Source organism: Carcharhinus amblyrhynchos, chromosome 23 (assembly GCF_965287045.1).
Source record: "Carcharhinus amblyrhynchos chromosome 23, sCarAmb.v2.hapA, whole genome shotgun sequence".
Classification (NCBI taxonomy): domain Eukaryota; kingdom Metazoa; phylum Chordata; class Chondrichthyes; order Carcharhiniformes; family Carcharhinidae; genus Carcharhinus; species Carcharhinus amblyrhynchos.
The window spans coordinates 12,407,357-12,426,693 of NC_137346.1; the positions used below are offsets into that span (position 1 = coordinate 12,407,357).

The 19,337-nt window shown below is 44.4% G+C and overlaps 1 protein-coding gene across 2 annotated transcripts in view; it reads right to left on the reverse strand.

Moving 5' to 3' along the window:
* The window catches only part of mnta (MAX network transcriptional repressor a), a 133,568-nt gene extending 114,625 nt beyond the window's left edge, over positions 1 to 18,943 (reverse strand). The window contains exon 1 of one of the 2 annotated variants that reach the window (XM_080210449.1): positions 14,561 to 18,943. In XM_080210449.1, coding sequence (XP_080066575.1) covers positions 14,561 to 14,630 — 70 coding nt within the window. In that variant the 5' untranslated portion in view covers positions 14,631 to 18,943. The remainder of the gene's footprint in view (positions 1 to 14,560) is intronic. The other variant, XM_080210448.1, reaches the window with a different exon arrangement.
* Between the last annotated feature and the right edge of the window lie 394 nt (positions 18,944 to 19,337).

Below are 19,337 nucleotides of genomic sequence, written 5' to 3' on the forward strand. Positions count from 1 at the left end.
TACAATTCTATGAATCTCTGTTTTGAGCTTATTCCTTGAGCCTGCTCCACCATTCAGTAAGCCTCCACATCTGGGGATAAAGATTTCCAAAGGTTCACCACCCTCAATGAAGAAATTCACCCTTATCCTAGTCCTAAATGGCCTCTTATTCTGAGATCCTGTCCCTTGGTTCTAGGCACCCTGCACAACCAGGGGAAACTTTCTTCTTGTATCTACCCTGTTGAGGCCTGTGAAAATTTAGTTGAATCTTTACAATTCTCACTCCAACCATTTATCCACATTTCCAGTATTTCCCCAAGTAAAGCAAAAATTGGCGAAACAGGGCACCATTTTCTATTCTTTAACCGCAACTATCAGTTGAACAGGCTAAATGGTGGGAGTCTGAAGAGTGCAGGTGAACAGAGAGATCTGGGAAAACAGGTACAGAATCCCCTAAAAGTGACTTCACAGGTGGATGGAGTCGTAAAGAGTGCTTTTGGTACATTGGCCTTTTTAAAATGGAGTATTGAGTATAAAAGTTGGAGTGTTATGGTAAGGTTATATAAGGCATTGCTGAGGTCGAATTTAGAGTATTGTGTACAGTTTTGGTCACCTAGTTACAGGAAGGATGTAAATAAGGTTGAAAGAGCGCAGAGAAGGTTCATGAGGATGTTGCCGGGACTTGAGAAGCTGAGTTATAGATAGAGATTGAATAGGTTAGGACTTTTTTCCCTGGAGCATAGAAGAATGAGGGGAGATTTGATAGAGGTATATAAGATTTTGATGGTTATAGATAGAGTGAATGCAAGCAGGCTTTTTCCACTCAGGCTAGGGGAGAAAAAAAACCAGAGGGCATGGGTTAAGGGTGAAAGGAGAAAAGTTTAAAGGGAATATTGGGGGGGGCTTCTTCACGCAGAGGGTGGTGGGATTGAGCTGTCGGATAAAGTGGTAAATGCGGGGTCACTTTTAACATTTAAGAAAAACTTGGATGGGTTCATGGATGAGAGGGGTGTGGAGGGATATGGTTCAAGTGCAGGTCAGTGGGACTAGGCAAAAAAAATGGTTCAGCACAGACAAGAAGGGCCAAAAGGCCTGTTTCTGAGCTGTAATTTTCTATGGTTCTATGGAATCTGCCTAACTACCTACTGCTCCCTATGTGCCCCAAAACTTATCACAAACAAAGTTATGAATGGCATGTATCATTGTCCACGTGGAGTTTGCATGTTCTCCCCATTTCTGCGTGGGTTTCCTCCAGGTGCTCCAGTTTCCTCCCACATCCAAAAATGTGCAGGTTAGGTTGACTGGCCATGCTACATTGCCCTTAGTGTCAGGAAGATTAGCAGAGTAAATATGTGGGGTTATGGGGATAGGGTGGGATTATTGTCGGTGCAGACTCAATGGGCTGAATGGCCTCCTTCTGTACTGCAGGTATTCTATGGTTCTATTCAAAAAAAAAGTTACAAACACACAGATCTTCAGCACTGAAAAGTGAAAAAGCGGATCAATGTTTTACATTCTCTCTATCGGAAGATGCGTTGTTTCAAAATTAGGAGTCACCCTTATAGGACAGAGACAAGAAATATTTTCTCTCTGAGGATGTGTGACTTTGGAACTCTTTGCCTCAGGACGTGGGGCGGGGGGGGGGGGGGGGGGGGGGGGTGCACTGAATATTTTTAAGGCAGAGGTAGATAGATTCCTGTTAGGCAAGGAAATCGAAGGTTATCAAGGGTGGATAGGGAACGCGGAATGCAACACAAGCAGGTTATACTGAATGGCAGAGCAGGCTCAAGGGGCTGAATGTCCTACTTTTGCTCCCATTTTGTATGTTCGAATGTTCATATTGGCCTGCTGTACATTTTCACTATTTTCCACTTTAGTTTCAGATTCATAGCATTTTTCTTTTTAATCCCAACCAACTGAATTCAGTTTGGAACAAGAGTAGAAAAGCAATGTTTCCAATGCACCAATCCAACCCCTTCATCTACTCAGTACGTTTTATTACCCACTTAAAACCATGCACAAAGTTAGAGGTGCAATGGGTTACTTTTCCATCAGAGGTGCAATAGCTTTGTTTTATTCATTCACGGGACTTGGGCATCACTGACAGGCCAGTATTTATTGCCCACCCCTGGCTGCCCTTGAGGTGGTGAGTGGCTTGGCCATTTTAGAGGACAGTTTAGAGTCAACCTCATTGCTGCGATTCTGGAGTCACATGTAGGCCAGACTGGGTAAGGACAGCAGATCTCCTTCCCTAAAAGGACATTAGTGAGCCAGATGGGTTTTTCCAACAATCAACAATGGTTTCCTGGTCGTCAGTAGATTCTTAATTCTGGATATGTTTTACTGAATTCAAATTCCACTACCTGCCATGGCTATCACAGAACTATGAGTCACTAAGGTGCCAAGACATTTGTCTGCATTCTTAAAATTGCATGCATTATTTGGGGCCATTTAGCTCAGTTGGCTAATGGATGGCTGGCATGTGGTTCAGAGTGACAACATCAGCACAGGTCAGATTTTTGTGCTGGCTGAGATGGACTTGGAACCGCTCTCTCCACCCAGTGGAAGACAAATGCAAACCACCAGTGACTGACAAAAACTGTCAAGAGAAAATGGCTCAGGGTGAAGCATCATAGAATTCTAGAGGTTTGCAGCATGGAAACAGACCCTTCGGTCCAACTTGTCCATGCCATCCTCTTTTTTAAGCCCCCAAGCTAGTCCCAATTGCCCGTGTTTGGTCCAGACACTCACCACCCTCTAAAAAAAAATTGTCCCTCTGGACTCCTTTGTACCTCTCCCCTCTCACCTTAAACCTATGCCTTCTAGTTTTAGGCTCCTGTACCTTTGGGAAAAGATATTGACTATCTAGCGGATTTTTGCCCTTCATTATTTTATAGACCTCTATAAGATCACCCCTCAGCCTTCTGCACTCCAGAGAAAAAAGTTCCAGTTTATTCAGAATTTTGTCAAACTCAAATCATCAAGTCCCGTAGCATCCTAGTAAATGTTTTCTGCACTCTTTGTTTAATCATATCCTTTCTATAACAGAGTGATCAGTTAATATGGTATGATTTCTCACCAAGTGAGAAATATACCATATTAACTACACTTCCAATTAATTCATTGTATTGCACTCTCACCTTTACCAGTCCTGCTTCAAGAAGCATAATTATTGCCTACCCAAGCTGCTAGCCAATGTTTTCAAGCTTCCCCAATGTTTTATTAAATCGGTCTTTGAAACTCTGCCATCGAGAAGACCTCACGAATTGTTACATTTCATCAAAGGAGAAGTACCCAGCTCCCTCAGCCACCCCATACTTTGCCCACTCTCAGCGCACACCATCAACAGGCAGGAGGCTACCAAGCACCAGAAAGTGAACTGCAGCAGACAGTGAGCCAAGGACCTGTCTTTGGGCAGAGTGCGCAAAAATAAATTTAATGCGTTTGTTGCAGTACAATTAAAAACACATGGCACCTGTATTAACATTGACCATAGAGTGAGAGTATATAAAGTATTAAGTTGGGAGGGCACAGACTCATGGTGAGAGGCAATTTCACAAGTGTCAGCACTCCTCCAATGCCCACCAGTATCCATTCTGTACAACTGTAACAACAGATAGTCGGCCAAAGTCCATATCACAGGCGAACCTGGTCCTTTTACATATAAGCACAAAGATTTTCCCAGTAGCAGTAGGTGGACAGCCAAAATGAACAGGTACCAAATATAACCATCCCTACCTTGTCCCAGTGAAGTCAAAACTAATCGTAGCATCTCCATTATCCCCGATTGAGACCAGCTAACACAATACAAGCAATGGATAAAGATTGGGACCTTAGAATCGCAGAGTAGAATCTAGAAGCCCTACAGTGCAGGAGGAGGCTATTTGGCCCATCAAGTCTGCACTGATCACAATTCTAACCAGGCCCTGGTTAGAATTCTAACCATAACCCCATGCATTTACCCTAGCTAGTCCCCCTGATACTAAGAGGCAATTTAGCATGGCCAATCAACCTAACCCACACATCTTTGGGAAGAAACCAGAGTTCCTGGAGGAAACCCATGCAGACATGGGGAGAACATGCAGACTCCACACAAAGTGACCCAGGCTGGGAATCGAACCTTGGTCCCTGGTGCTGTGAGGCAGCAGTGCTAACCACTGTGCCGCATTTTTAGCCTCAGCATAACACCAGGTGAATAAATCTTTTGTTCACTATGTTTTTATAATTCTTCCCTCCAGAAAGCACTGAACTGTGTGAAGTATGTTTCATTGTGCACAAGGTGCACTGCACTGCCTCATGCGGATGGCCATTATAGACAGCGAGCAAGACAGCCAACGGTGGGGCGCATCACAGACACACACATACAAACAGACAGGCAAAGACATACACACACATCACCAGATAGTAATCAGGAGCAGGAACCTGGTGTCATTTTTCCCTGGCCTACTGCTGAGCTGGTCTTATAGCAATCAAATAATGCATCAACAAGCAAAATTCAAACCTGGATCCTCTTTGATTCAAATGGCAGTGTTCCATGATATACATTGCATTTTCCCAAGTGGGCCACATTTGCCACATGGTCTAACTCATGAAACATCTGATTTCAATGCAAAGTGTGATGATAGCAAACAATTGCAGATCCGAGTCCTGCCTTCAGTGGTTTCACAGAACAAAAATGTTGCCATAAAACTACTCCAACAGCGCTGTAAAGTGCAGTATTGTCATCTTTATAAATAGTCTTATTCTTGTTAAGCAACGCTTGGCTCAATGTTACTTGCAACCCAAGATACAAGAAATATGTTCTCCATTAGCCTGTAACTAAACCCAATATATGGCGAAGTTTAAAGTTATAAAGTTTATTTATTAGTGACGCATTAACACTACAATGAAGTTACTGTGAAAGTACCCCTAGTCGCCACACTCTGGCACCTGTTCGGGTACATTGAGGGAGAATTTAGCATGGCCAATGCACTTAACCAGCACGTCTTTCAGACTGTGGGAGAAAACTGGAGCACCAGGAGGAAACCCACACCGACACAGGAAGTACATGCAAACTCCGCACAGACAGTAACCCAAGCCAGGAATCAAACCCAGGTCCCTGGTGCTGTGAGGCCGCAGTGCTAACCACTGTGTCACCATGCCACCCCAAGTAATGATAGATTAAAAAGTGCATTCTACAAGGAACTTCAACTCAGTTGTAACCAATACCGGACAAGAGTCCACCTCTCTGGCTGCATAAAGCTGCATTTCTGGTAGTTGTGTTCAATAAAGACAAGAAACGTGAAAAGAGGAATGAGGTAATAGATACTTCCTACTAGTTGACATGCACTGATTTTAAGAACAAATCTATTCTTTCTAGAAAACATTCCTAAATCTACTCCATAGTCATCAGAGATTTGGGGGGAAAAAGCACCGTTTCTCATTGCTGATAATAATATGAATTTTGATTTCCTCCATTCTTCTTTCAATCCCTACACAGAAACATGGATTAGAAGATAGAAGCAGGTAGACCATTCGGCCCTTCGAGTCTGCTCCTCCATTCATTATGATCAAGGCTGATCATCCAACTCAATAGCCTGATCCCGCCTTCCTTCATATGCTTTGATCCCTTTCACCACAAGAGCCAAGTCTAACTCCTTCTTGAAAACATACAATGTTTTGGCCCCCAACTGCAAAATTGGCTTGATGACAGAAAACAGATGGAGTTTAATAAATGTGAGATGATGCATTCTGGTAGATCAAATCAGGGCAGGACTTAGTCAGTTAATGGTAGGGCACTGGAGAGAGTTATAGAACAAAGAGATCTAGGGGTACAGGTTCATAGCTCCTTGAAAGTGGAGTCACAGGTGGACAGGGTGGTGAAGGCGGCATTCGGCATGCTTGGTCTCATTGGTCAGAACATTGAATACAGGAATTGGGACATCTTATTGAAGACATAAGTAAGGCCACACTTGGAATACTGTGTACAGTTCTGGTCACCATATTATAGAAAGGATGTTATTAAACTAGAAAGAGTACAGAAAAAATTTACTAGGATGCCATCGCAACTTATTGGTTTGAGTTATATGGAGAGGTTGGATAGACTGGCACTTTTTTTCCTGGAGCATAGGAGGCTTGGGGGTGATCTTATAGTAGTCTGTAAAATAATGAGGGGTATAAATAAGGCAGATAGTCAATATCTTTTCCCAAAGGTAGAGGAGACTAAAACTAGAGGGCATAGGTTTAAGGTGAGAGGGGAAAGATACAAAAGGATCCAGAGGGGCAATTTTTTCACACAGAGGGTGGTGAGTGTCTGGAACAAGTTGTCAGTAGTAGTAGTGGGGACAGATACAGTTTTTCTTTTAAAAAGCATTTAGACAGTTACATGGTTACAGATTGATAGAGAAGGATATGGGCCAAACATGGGCAATTGGGACTAGCTTAATGGTAAAAACTGAGCGGCATGGACAAGTTGGGCCAAAGAGCTTTCTTCCATGCTGTAAACCTCTATGACTCTGTATTTTCTGTGGCAGAGAATTCCATAGGCTCTCTGTGTGAAGAAATTTCCCCTCATCTCAATCCTAAGAGGTTTATCCCCTTAGAGTAGGGACACCAGTATTTTTGTAATCTCCTCCAGCCCCGTCACACCCATCCTTCTTCTGAACAAACTTTCTGTTCCTCTGACTCCAGCAACTGATGAAGTGCCTATGCCTTAATTCTGCCCTTGGCACCTCTGTCATCTGCTGCCTGGGCCTTGGAAGTTTTTGGTTATTCCTCCCAGTATCCCCTTGGTTTTGGCAGTCAATTTCCTCATACTTCTGTGAAGCATGCGTTTCTGCAAAGGCCCTATGCAATTCCTAGTTGTCCCCGAAACATAGAAATTAATTCAATAAATGGATCGCAAAGAGGTACAAATTGCGCTGATCCTAAAGCCCGAATATCTCCCCTGCTGCCAGAAGAGAAGTGGGGATGCAGGTTCAATTAGCTGAGCTTCCACTCTTGGCTTTGTTGCGTGTTGGGGCTAGGCACCTCTTCCCCTCACAGGATGATAAGAGAAAGAATGGTCCGCACCACTGAAGTGACGAGAACCAGATCCCCACCCAACTCTGCTCTGACTCCAAGTAACGTGCATCCCAAACAAGAGGACAAAGGGAATGTGGAAAAAAGATTTTTTTTTAAACCATAAAAGAATGAAACAATTAAATATTGACAATTTTACCAAGGAAACATACAGGATGTGAAACTCTTGAGGAATCCTCCTGTACAATATTTCATCACAGCACACTGGATGGTATAATCCCAAATACTAACAACATTACAACCAGCCACTCTACCATTTCCAGGTTATTCTTCTTTATGGGTGTTGTTAACAATAGCACTGCATTCAAAAGTCAATTCATAGGCTGCTGCACTGTACAGCATTTTAGAATGAGCAATGGGCGATGGACTGAGATCTGCAATACAGAACATCATGCACTGCAGGACATTTTAAATCACATCATGTACACTACATATGAAGTGCATTTCCTTTGTCTAACATTAAAAATACTCACATCATTTCTTTTTTTAAAAAGAAAAGTTATTTTGACCTAGAAACAATGGCCCAAACCTGTATTTTTCCACTCAATGTTTAGTCAGCACAGCTAAAGCAATACACTTTCCTTTCAAATAACATTCTTGCAGGTCTTTTGTCAGGGAAAATATTTTCTCCAATCTTGCTTTGTGCACACTCAGGTGAAGGGGGATTTCACTGCAAATCATGCCAACTCTGCTTTGTAACCAAATGCAAAGAGGTGGACAGTAATTCCTTTTGGATTTGGAGAGATGGGAAAACAGGTTCAGTAATTCTTTATTCCCTATTTTCCTGTTTCACATTTGTCTTCTCTCCATCAAAGAGCACATTAAACATTGAGAATTACAGACATAAGCACATGTTTTGCTACTCGGTAAAGTCAGCACGCGGATACATCTGTATTTCATACACAGCATACACTGCTTTGATTTGATTTATTATTGTCACATGTATTAACATATAGTGAAAGGTATTATTTCTTGGGCGCTACACAGATAAAACATACCGTTCATAGAGAAGAAACGAGACTGCAGAATATAGTGTTACAGTCATAGCTAGGGTGTAGGGAAAGATCAACTTAGTGTGAGGTAGCTCCATTCAAAAGTCTGACAGCAGCAGGGAAGAAGCTGTTCTTGAGTCGGTTGGTACGTGACCTCAGACACTTGTATCTTGTTCCCAAAGTAAAAAGGTGGAAGAGAAAATGTCCTAGGTGCATGGGATCCTTGATTATGCTGACTGAAGCAGCGGCAAGTGTAGACAGTCAATGGATGGGAGGCTGGTTTGCGTGATGGATCATTTCATTAATGTGAGCATGTTCAATTTTAAGACTCCTCAAATACTGGTCAGACAGACCAAAAATCACAAAGTGCTATTCTGATGAAAAATCATCGACATTAACTTTGTTTTTCCCTCTCCACAGAAGCTGCTCGACATACTGAGTACCATTAGCACTTTCTGTTCTTTCATTCACTGTATGAATATTTCAGACCTAAGTACACAAGCAATTGCTCCATTAGGGTTAGACTGTGCTCTGTATTTCTGTAAGTAACAGCACAGCAGATCTCCCCAGAATACATCGGTAATACTCAAAAGTTGCAGTTCTACAGAACTAAATAATCTGGCAACATTTTCTGCAAGTGAATGAGTAACTTAGTTTCTGGCAAAGCCATCATCCACTCAACAGGAGGCAAGTATAGTACTTCCAGAATTCTAAGCTCTATATCCATGTTATTGTACTTGTATCCAGTGCCAAAAAAAGGTCCATCTTCTGCTGTCACTATTACAACTGCAAGCAGCTTTCTATATACTCTTTAATCCATTGCAGCAGTCACAACATACACACTCACTCTGAACACCTTCATGAACATTAAAGAAAAAAATGTTCCTTTCCCTCCCCTCATAACTATTTCCCCCTTCCTCTCTTAGTCCCCAAAGTTTGGTCCCCAAGACCTGACTGGCTTACGATTCAGTAAATGCCAGAGAAACCTTTGGCTATTGCGCCCAAGTAGCTATCATTCAGAAGCCAAAACTGCAAACTCCACTGACAGTTTCAGCAGGGGTTGTGCAGGGAATCAGACCTAAGCCCTAACCTACTCCCAATCAACATCCACACTTCCCAGCAGGGGTGACTGGACCATCAAGGCTGATTCTTCCCCTCTCCCTAAATGAAGAGATAAAAACATATCTGTGGCCACGCAACTGAGATTACAGTGTTGGAACAGAATCTGAGGACTTCCTGGTCTGCTTTACTGCGAGGCAAATTTACCCATCAAATTGTACCAAAAGGCCTTTTTTTTGGTGAAGCATGCTTCTTTAATCAGCACATATCAAGGATATCCTCCCCACAGTAATATCTTGGAAGTACACAGCTTCAAAATGTGAAATCTGTATACATGTCTCTACAATCAGGGTAGTGCAATAAAATCTGGCGCACATTTCTTCCTACTCCTTCAAGCTTCAAGTTTTTAGGTGTCCAGATCACCAAACTGTCTGGTCCCCCCATGCCGACACTGTAGTTAAGAAAGCCCACCAACACCTCTACTTTCTCAGAAGACTAAGGAAATTTGGCGTGTCAACTATGACTCTCACTAACTTTTACAGATGCATCATAGAAAGCAATCTTTCTGGTTGTATCACAGTTTGTATGGCTCTTGCTCTGCCCAAGACTGCAAAAAACTACAAAAGGTTGTGAATGTAGCGCAATCCATCACGCAAACCAGCTTCCTATCCACTGACTCTGTCTACACTTCCCGCTGCCTCGGCAAAGCAGCCAGCATAATCAAGGACCCCACACACCCCAGACATTCTTCTTCCACCTTCTTCCACTGGGAAAAAGATGCAAAAGTCTGAGGTCACATACCTACCAACACAAGGACAGCTTCTTCCCTGCTGCCATCAGATTTTTGAATGGACTTACCTTGCATTAAGTTGATCTTTCTCCACACCTTAGCTCTAACTTTAACACCACATTCGGCACTCTCTCCTTTCCTTCTCTACAAATGCGTGTTTTGTCTTATAGCACGCAAGAAACAATACTTTTTACTGTGTACTAATACATGCGACAATAATAAATCAAATCAAATAAAATCCTGCTCCCAAATAGAAATGAACCTTCCTAATGTGAATCAACCCACAAAAATGTGGATCCAACGATCAACTCCCAGGTTAGGGCTTCCTTTGCAGCAAACTTGCATTGTCAGAGGAATGTAAGCGGTCAATCAGGAGACAAAGTATTAGAAAACTTACAGGTTGTGGTCCCAGGTAAGAGTTGGGGAAAGCGCATGTGATCAAAATTTTTTTCTACACTTGCTTAAAAGGAAGGTTATTAACTTTGGTAAAAATAACTGAAAAAAGAATCTATTTTAAAATGGTGAGAAACTATTAAATGTCAGCGTTCAGAGAGGTTAGGATGTCCTTGTGTGAATCACAGAGTTAAAATGCAGGTAGAGCAACCTACTATACAAAGCAAATGGCATTGGTGTTGGAGTATAAGAGAACAGAAGTCTTGTTACAACTGTACTTGATTTTGGTGAGATCACACCTGCAGTACTGTGCACAGTCTTAGTCTCCATTCTTAGGGAAGGCTCTCCACTGTCCATATGGTGTTTGCACAGTTTCCTCTGAGTGTTCCAGTTTCCTCCCACACTCCAACGATGTGCAGGTTAGGTGGATTGGCCCTGCTAAACTGCCCCTTAGTATCCAGACATATAGGTTAGGGGGTTAGCTGGGTAAATGCATGGATTTACGGGTACAGAGTGGGAAATGGACCAGCGTAAGATGTTCTGTCAGACAGTCAGTACAGACTCAAAGGGCTGAATGCTCTCCTTCTGCACTGTGGTGAATCTATGATTAGGAGAGGGTACAATAAAAGTTCACTGGACAGCTTCATGGAATGAGAAAGTTGACCTGCAAGAGATTGAGTAGAATGGGCCAAATTTTCTCTGGTTTTGAAGAAAGCGAGATGATTGAATTACAGCATATAACATTTTGAAAGGGGATAATAGGATAGATGCTCACAGGCTGTTTCCTCTGGCTGAAAGGTCCAGAACTAGGAGGCAGAGTCTCCAGATAAATGGTCAACCATTTACAGCTGCAATGAGGAAATGGCTCTTCCCTTAGATGGTGGTGAATGTTTGGATTGTCCATCCCAGAGGACTGTGGATACTCAGTTGTTAAATACATTCATAGCCAAGATCGATGGACATTTGGAATTAGAGGGAATCAATGGATTGGAGGATAAGGTGGACAGTTGATAGGGTAGAAAGTTGATCTTGTTCTTGTGAGTCGAACCAAGTAAACAAACTTAAATTACGTTCGGACAAAGAAAAAGGGGGCGGCTCCCCAAAAGGAGGGGGAACGGTCCGAACGGAAAAAAGTACAAAGGAAACTTAAGACGAGTCAAATCAAAATGTGATTATCGGGGTCTATAAGGCACCTCAGCCCCTGTGGTACCCAATGGGCACAGAAGGCCTCGACTGTGCCCGCGGACACTGCATGCTCCCTCTCCAGGGACACCCGGCTGCAAACGTAGCCGCGGTAGAGGGGCAGGCAGTCGGGATGGACAGCCCCGTCGATCGCCTGCTGCCTGGACCTGTTGATGGCGCGTTTCGCCAGGCCCAGGAGCAGGTTCACGGGGAGGTCGGCATCCCGATCCTCCCCTCTCCGCACCGGGTGTCTGTGGATCAGGAGCGTGGGACTGAAATGCAAACAGAACATCAATAAAAGGTTCTTCAGAAAATCAAAAAGGGAGTGCAATCTATAACACAAAACGTAGACGTGGTCCACGGATTCCACAAGGCCACAGAAAGAGCAGTCTCGGGAGCCCGCGAACCAGTGAATCCTACTGTTGTGCGGCACTGCTGCGTGCAGCACCCTCCACCCCAGGTCCCCGAGGTAATTGGGGCAGATCCCTCCGTAGAGGGACCTCCATCGGGGATCTCCACCGCCTGGCGGCAACAAGGCCCGCCAAGGTGTGTCCGGGCAACGGGCGAGGACGCGGTAGTGGAAGGTGTGCAGCAGCAAGAAAGTTGATCTTTCTCTACACCCTAGCTATGACTGTAACTGTAACACTACATTTTGTGCACTCTCGTTTCCTTTCCTGTAAGAAGTCTCACAACACCAGGTTAAAGTCCAACAGGTTTATTTGGAATCATGAGCTTTCGGAGCACTGCTCCTTCATCAGGTGAGTCATCAGGTGCATTCTCAGGTGACTTTAACCTGGTGTTGAGAGACTTCTTACTGTGCCCACCCCATTCCAAGGCATCTCCACATCATGACTTTCCTTCTCTATGTACAGTATGCTTTATCTGTATAACATGCAAGAAACAATACTTTTCACTGTATATTAGTACACGTGACAATAATAAATCAAATCTAAACAAGTGTAATTGTCAAAGATTGCATGATCTTATTGCATCAGTACTCAGGCCAAAGACTGCTTATAGCCTATGATCTTTTGTCCCCATCTGGATGGAACCCCAAAGAACAATTTCCTCATTATTATCTCAGCAACAGCCTTAGCTTCTAAAAGACATCCATTAAAACAGGTTTTGATGGGTCTATAGTCCAAAGATGTGCAGGTTAGGTTGATTGGCTATGCTAAATTGTCCCTTAATGTCAGGGGGATTAGCAGGGTAAATACGTGGGGTTACGAGGATAGGGCCTGGGTGGGATTGTTGTGGCACAGACTCGATGGGCCGAATGGCCTCCTTCTGCACTGTAGGGATATGTTGGCTGCTCTCTGATCGCACCTTTGTTTACATCCACCAGTGCAAGTGACAGACGGAGAGCCACAAGTCCGGCTCTCCTGCAGTCTGAAAGGTGCACATCGTTAATGACGGTGTATGTTCCTTCAACTCTTTTATAATGGGCTCAATTAACTCTTCCTGGCCCGTTCCGCCAACTGTCACCAGCATCCGCTATTTAAAAGTCGGCAACAGAACCAGTGTCAAAAACGAAGAGTCTACTTAAACAGCTTGGTGAGGCTACCAAACTCTTATTTCCTCGAGGTGCGGCGAAACCATTAACCAGTTTAGGAAAAAAGAAAACTCGGTTGAAGATCCCACTGCAGTAGGAAGGATAGAGATAAATAAAATCTTATTCCGTGATTGTTAGTCAAATTTATAGGTGTCGCTTAACTCTCCTTTTCTTAAAATATTTAACCCACTCCCAGAGAAGTATGATTTTTCAGTATTCATGAAAAAAAAAGTCTTTTAAGTACCACACGGCGCGCTATTTTGCACTCGTGTGAGTTGACTTAGGAGGAAAATGTTTGTTTCAGGGCGGAGCGGGTAAATAACAGCGCCAGGCGACACACGGGTGCGCGGAATGTAACAAGACAGACTCACGAGGAGTAGGAAATGAGTGTGTGTGTGACAGACAGCAAGATGAGATTTAAAGGGAAAGCAGAAGGAAGTTTGAATAATGCAATCTGGCAAGGGGACGGTGGGGCGAATGAAGCCCAATCAATGGACAACCGAGTAGTGGAAACAAATGTCTGTAACATGAAACAGTGCGGGGTGGGTGGGGGAAGGTTCCCAGCAGGTAGCAAAGCTGCTCTGAATTTACAATGGGGGTAGGCTTGTCCCGCCGCACGTGGTAGTGCTGGGGGAGGAGTCAGCCTCGTCACTCTGAACAAAATACACCGATACTATTATTAACAATAGCTGGTTGGAGATGCCAGCCAGCCGGCTCCAAGCACAATGTATCTCCCAGCCTCTTTCGTCACCCACGGTGTGCCGACAATCAAAAAAAAGGCTGTCGGATTTGCTCAAATCGCGCGACTTGATGCACATTGCAGCGACAACACACACACACACACAAAAAGCGGAACCACCAAGTATCATATGATACCTCCACCCCATGCCACGACACGTCATTATGCAAACAGACTACAGTATTTCTGCACGTCTGCCTCCGCCCTGCCACTGGGAAAGAATTCCTTAAATCACACACACAGTGCAATCGGCTGTTTCTCGTTCACTGTAATCTGGTGGCGTTATCCGACATTTGAACGCATCCACGTGTCAACTTTCATTACAAATGCGTTTCACAGAGAGAAAAAAAATCAACGTCCCCGCCAATTACATACGAATCCTAGAATGATGCCAACTGGAAAATGATCCCGACTACTTTTAATCTTATTTTACTGAAAAAGCCCCATACAAAATAAAAATCAACGTCCCCGTCTATTATATCCGAATCCTAAATGTTGCCAACTGGTAAATGATCCCGACCACTTCGAACTGAAAAAGGTTATATTTCGTGTAAAATTACTATGTGTATATATATAGGAAAACAATCCGAATAAAATAATCACGATCCTGCCAAACATTATTGCAATGTTTAGTGCCACCATCGCACTGTAACAATACAATGTAACATTCAGAAGTACAACACTCCGAAAGAGGATCATGTAATAATTGAGAGGCTACACGGATTCTCTTGGAAGCCGGGCCAGCACAGCAAGAAACCGGCAAGCATCCGCATTGGTCAGAGAGAGAGAAATGTTACATCCATGCGTTCTCTTACCACGTGTTTTCTGTTGTTGCGCTTGCAATTCCAAAAACATTGCAGCTTCCAGCAGTGTTTCGATACTCATGCTCGGTCCTATCAATCACTTTAAAAAACTGGGTGATTTTTCCCCCTCTTGTTTGCGGTTGGGGAGCGGGCAACCAAAAGGGGAGGGGGGAAGAAGAGGTTAAGTTTTAATTTGGTCGCCTTGTACAGGCCCAGTAAACCGGATCGAAGAGCAAACGAAATATCCTTTAAACCCCCCGGAATATCTTCCAGATGAAGGAGGAAGGGGAGGAAGGGAGGGAGGGAAAAAAAGGTTGGGGGGAGGAGGAGGGGGGGTAAAATGTCTCAAGATGGCGCAGTATATACAGCCCCAAAAATCCAGTAATCACAACAAGCGGTAATACTGCCCACTAGCAGTCCGACGCAAACTGCGTCCCAGATCTCACGCCGAAGCGGGAGGTGTTTTCCAGCTGATTTCTTGCGGATGGCTCGGGAGTTTGCCCGGGGAGGCTGCGCCCTTTCATCGGAGCGGCTCGCAGCTCATTGCGGAAGCGCCGCGTTCCAATTTGGAACGTTGAGCAACAATCCGGAGGCCGCGATCTACCCAATTGATACACAACGTTCGCTGGGAGATTCACCAGTGTTTCCAAACAACCAGCAGGGCACGCATCGTGTTACTCATTTACATCCCACTCGATCCGCCCCGACACCAACACCAATCGCGCTGGAGAAAGCGTAACTGTAGTATTTTCACATGGACGTTCGTCTGCGTTAATCCCGTGGCAGGCTTTGATTTAAAAATAATAAAAGTAACGGGTCAAGGTTGTTGAAAAATAACTTTTTGTTCTGGAGGGTGAGGGAACGTGTTGTTGCGGGTGCGCTGAAGATTTACTGCATCTTATATAGAGCTCTCGCTCTCACACGGTGGGGGTAGGAGACTCCTGATGATTGGTGGTGCCTGTCTTTTGAATTCTGGCTCTGTTCTGTAACGTGGACAACGTTACTTTGACTGGTAATCACAGCAGCCCACAACGTGCTTTGCAGGTCTGCGTGCGGATTAGTCGGTGGACCCCTGCCGGAGCTGTTTGCCCGCAAGATTAAGACAGCGATCGCGCAATTTTATTTAGTAAAAGAAAAGTAACAAGATGGTGGCGGTTGGGACTCAGCAGGGTGTGGTAGCGAGAGGCAAAGGATGCGGAAGAGTGCACAGTCGGATTTGACAAAACAGCCGAGGAACAACGTGGTGAAGGCGGAGCTTGGATCAAACCAGACGCGTGATATTTAAAGGGGCGGGATCTGACTCTGGCGTCTAGCCATGGTCAATCCCAGGTCGACTTGCTGAATAACGTGCAAGTTTCCACCCGCTTCTCAACGACCTCTGATCCAGTGATAAAGATCGCGATTCATTCGCCAGTCAGAATGATTATCATGAGATTCATTATTAGCACAGAGCAGGAGGAGGGGGCTGTTTTTCACCTCGACAACCAGTCGTCACAAACGTCATCTTATCCTTAACTCCTTCAGTGCAGAAGATTTAGAAGGAGGATTAGCAGAAACAGCTAAATGCTGCAAGGTGCTGGCGCACTGAAGTTATAAGTAAATACTTGTCATTATCAGTTTCATGAAGGGAGGGATTAACTCACAATTTCGGACACAAATCCACAGATTTTACATGGGTATTGGTCGTCCGGGAAAATCCAAATACTGTTTGGGGATTATTGTGTCTCACGGCGGAAAGCAATCCAGAATGACCAAATCTAAAAACAACCCATCGCCGAATGAAATGGTCACAGCAAGTAACTTTTTGACCCAACAACTGCAGCTCTGCAAACAAACAAACCCTTTCCCCTTTTAAATCCAACCTTGCCACTAAAACTTCATCTCAGCCCCATGATTCACTGCTGCCCCCTGCTTCTGTTCATTCATTTGTCAAGGGTATCCCACAATTTACGTTGAAGATCATGTTTAGGGTAGGGTTACACAGCCAACAGATGACTCGGTCATCTTTAATTAGGACGTGGGCCTGCCTCCTTTTTTTTCCCTTTACAACTAAATTGGCATCTCTGTGACTTTGGCCATTAGCTGTTAAAGCAAGCTAGGCGACAGATCAATGGGGAATGAGCACATTGCAATGTGATTTATTTTCAAGGAGGGCGTGATTGGCCAAAGGACTTCCAGTGTTGTATGATTCAGTGCCGTTCTCTGACCTTTTGTACAGCCTTGATTTTTTTAAAAAATCATTCCACTGTTTGGGTGGCACAGTGGTTAGCACTGCTGCCTCAGTGTCAGGGACCCAGGTTCAATCCCCAGCTTGGGTCGCTGTCTGTGTGGAATTTGCACATTCTCCCCATGTCTGCGTGGGTGTCCTCCAGTTTCCTCCCACATGCTGGTTAGGTGGATTGGCCATGCTAAATTGCCCTTTAGTGTTAGGGGACTAGCTAGGATAAATGCATGGGGTTATGGGGACAGGCCCTGGGGTGACATTGTGGTCGGTGCACAGTTGATGGGCCGAATGGCTTCCTTCTGCACTGTAGAATTCTACGATTCTAACTCCATGCTGATGACTGGGAAGAGAGCATAACAGTGGCTAATTGCATGCTCCAGTTTCCTCCCACAGTGTGAAAGACATGCTGGTTAAGTGCATTGGCTGTGCTAAATTCTCCCTCAATGTATCTGAATAGTCGCCAGAGTGTGGCGACTAGGGGATTTTCACAGTAACTTCATTGCAGTGGAGACATAAGCTTGCTTAATAACAGTGACAACCTTGATTTCCACTGCCATGGCCTCATGCATTGGAATTTCACCCCAAAATCCCCTCCATCCTTCTTCATGTAAAATGCACCTGAAAACTACTACTTTGACCAAGCTTTTGGTCACCTGACCAAGTGTTTCCTTATTTGGTTTGGTGTCAACGTTTGTTTGCTAATACACCTGTGAAGCCTTGGGTCTTTTTGACAAGGTTAAAAGCACTATATACATGCAGAATGTTAATATTCTTGCCCACAGAACTATGATCCAGAGCAGGAAGTTTGATTCTTTTCTTGCTCCTGATTGAGGAGCAATAGGGTCAAATATAGTTCCTGACAAGTCAACATATTGGGAATAATCAACAATCTCTATTCCTTTTCTGATACCAATTTCAAACAAAACCTACTCCCTGTGTTATTAAGTTCCAGATTCTAACCACATTTGGTAAATACATTTCTTCTGAATTCTTTATTGGATTTATTCATGACATGGTGCCACAGTGGTTAGCACTGCTGTCTCACAGTGCCAAAAACTCGGATTCAATTCCAGCCACAGGTGACTGTGTGGATTTTTTACGTTTTCCCCATGTCTGCGTGTGTTTCCTCTGGGTGCTCTGATTTCCTCTCTCAGTCCAAAGATGTGCAGACTAGATTGATTGGCCATGCAAAATTATCCCTGTCAGAGGGATTAGCAGGGTAAATAGATGGAATTACTGGAATAGGACCTGGTGGACTGAATGGCTTCTTTCTGCTCTGTAGAGATTCTATGATTCTGTGACAGTGTTGTCACAGTGTTGGGTTTCTCATAAGTGGAAACATCTTTCTATCTCCATCCTTAAAACCCTTTATTATTTGAAAGATCTCTGTTAGGCCACACATATTGAAAGAAGCCTCAGCTGGTTCAGTTTTTCCTGATGGTAATAATCTCTCAGTCTGGTATCATCAATGTCAATCATTTTTGCTCCTTCTCCAGTATCTCTACATACAATATGGAAACCCGAACTGTACACGGTTCTCTTAAGTGTGGTCTAACCAAGATTTTATAGGTGTTTGATATAACTTGACTTCTTTTAAGTTCTATTCCTCTGGTAACCAACTCTTGATCATCCTCAAATCAAGGGACAGGCATTGCCAAGTCTGGGAGGTGGATTGTATGAAGCATAAACATTGGCATGGGCCAGTTGAGTTGAATGGCCTGTTTCTGTGCTATAAATACCATAGAAGCATAATTTGCTTGGACTGGCAATCAGCATCAGATTGCCAGTTTGTGCCCATTTACCTATGTGGATTCTCTTCTATGCCCGTCTTGCCTGAACTTCTGATTCAGCTTGGGTGAGGTCCAGACAGCGCAGCAGCCCCGAAGACCCAGCATTGAAGTTCAGCTCCATCAGATTGAAGGATATGCCTCCTGGTCTTGTATAGCATAACCTCCGTAAACCAGCTAAGTTAAAGAACCCATTCAAATACACAGACCAGGAAGAAGGTAAAGTAAGTCAACAGGATTTGGGGAATAGTGGGGATTGGAGGTTGGAGGTGAATCAGAGGTTGGGAGGGGAGAGCAAGGAGATGAATCAGAGGTCGAGATGGGGAAGAATCTCGGGGGGTGAATTGAAGGTCAGAGGGATGGAGTGAATCAGCGGTCAAGGGATGGAGTGAATCAGCGGTCAAGGGATGGAGTGAATCTGAGATGGGGGGTGAGGGAACAGATGTTAGGTGGAGTGGGTGGGAATTTGGAGGTTTGGGGGAGACCTCAGGGGGGTCGCCTCGTAGGGTGGTTGGGAAGCGGGTGGGACCTCAGAGGCCGGACTGGATTGGGAGGATCAGAGTTCAGAAGGGTAGGAGGTAGCCAGACTTTAGAGGGTGGGGTTGTGTTCAGGGCGGTCGGACTTCTGGGAGTTGTTGGGGGAGGGGGGCAGTTGGAATCTTGGGAGGGATGGAGTTGGTCAGATCTCAGTGGGGATGGGAGTTTGGGATTGGACGGACTTCAGGGGTGTGTGGAGGATCAGAAGGTGGGACAGTGGAGATATATTTGGACCTGCAGG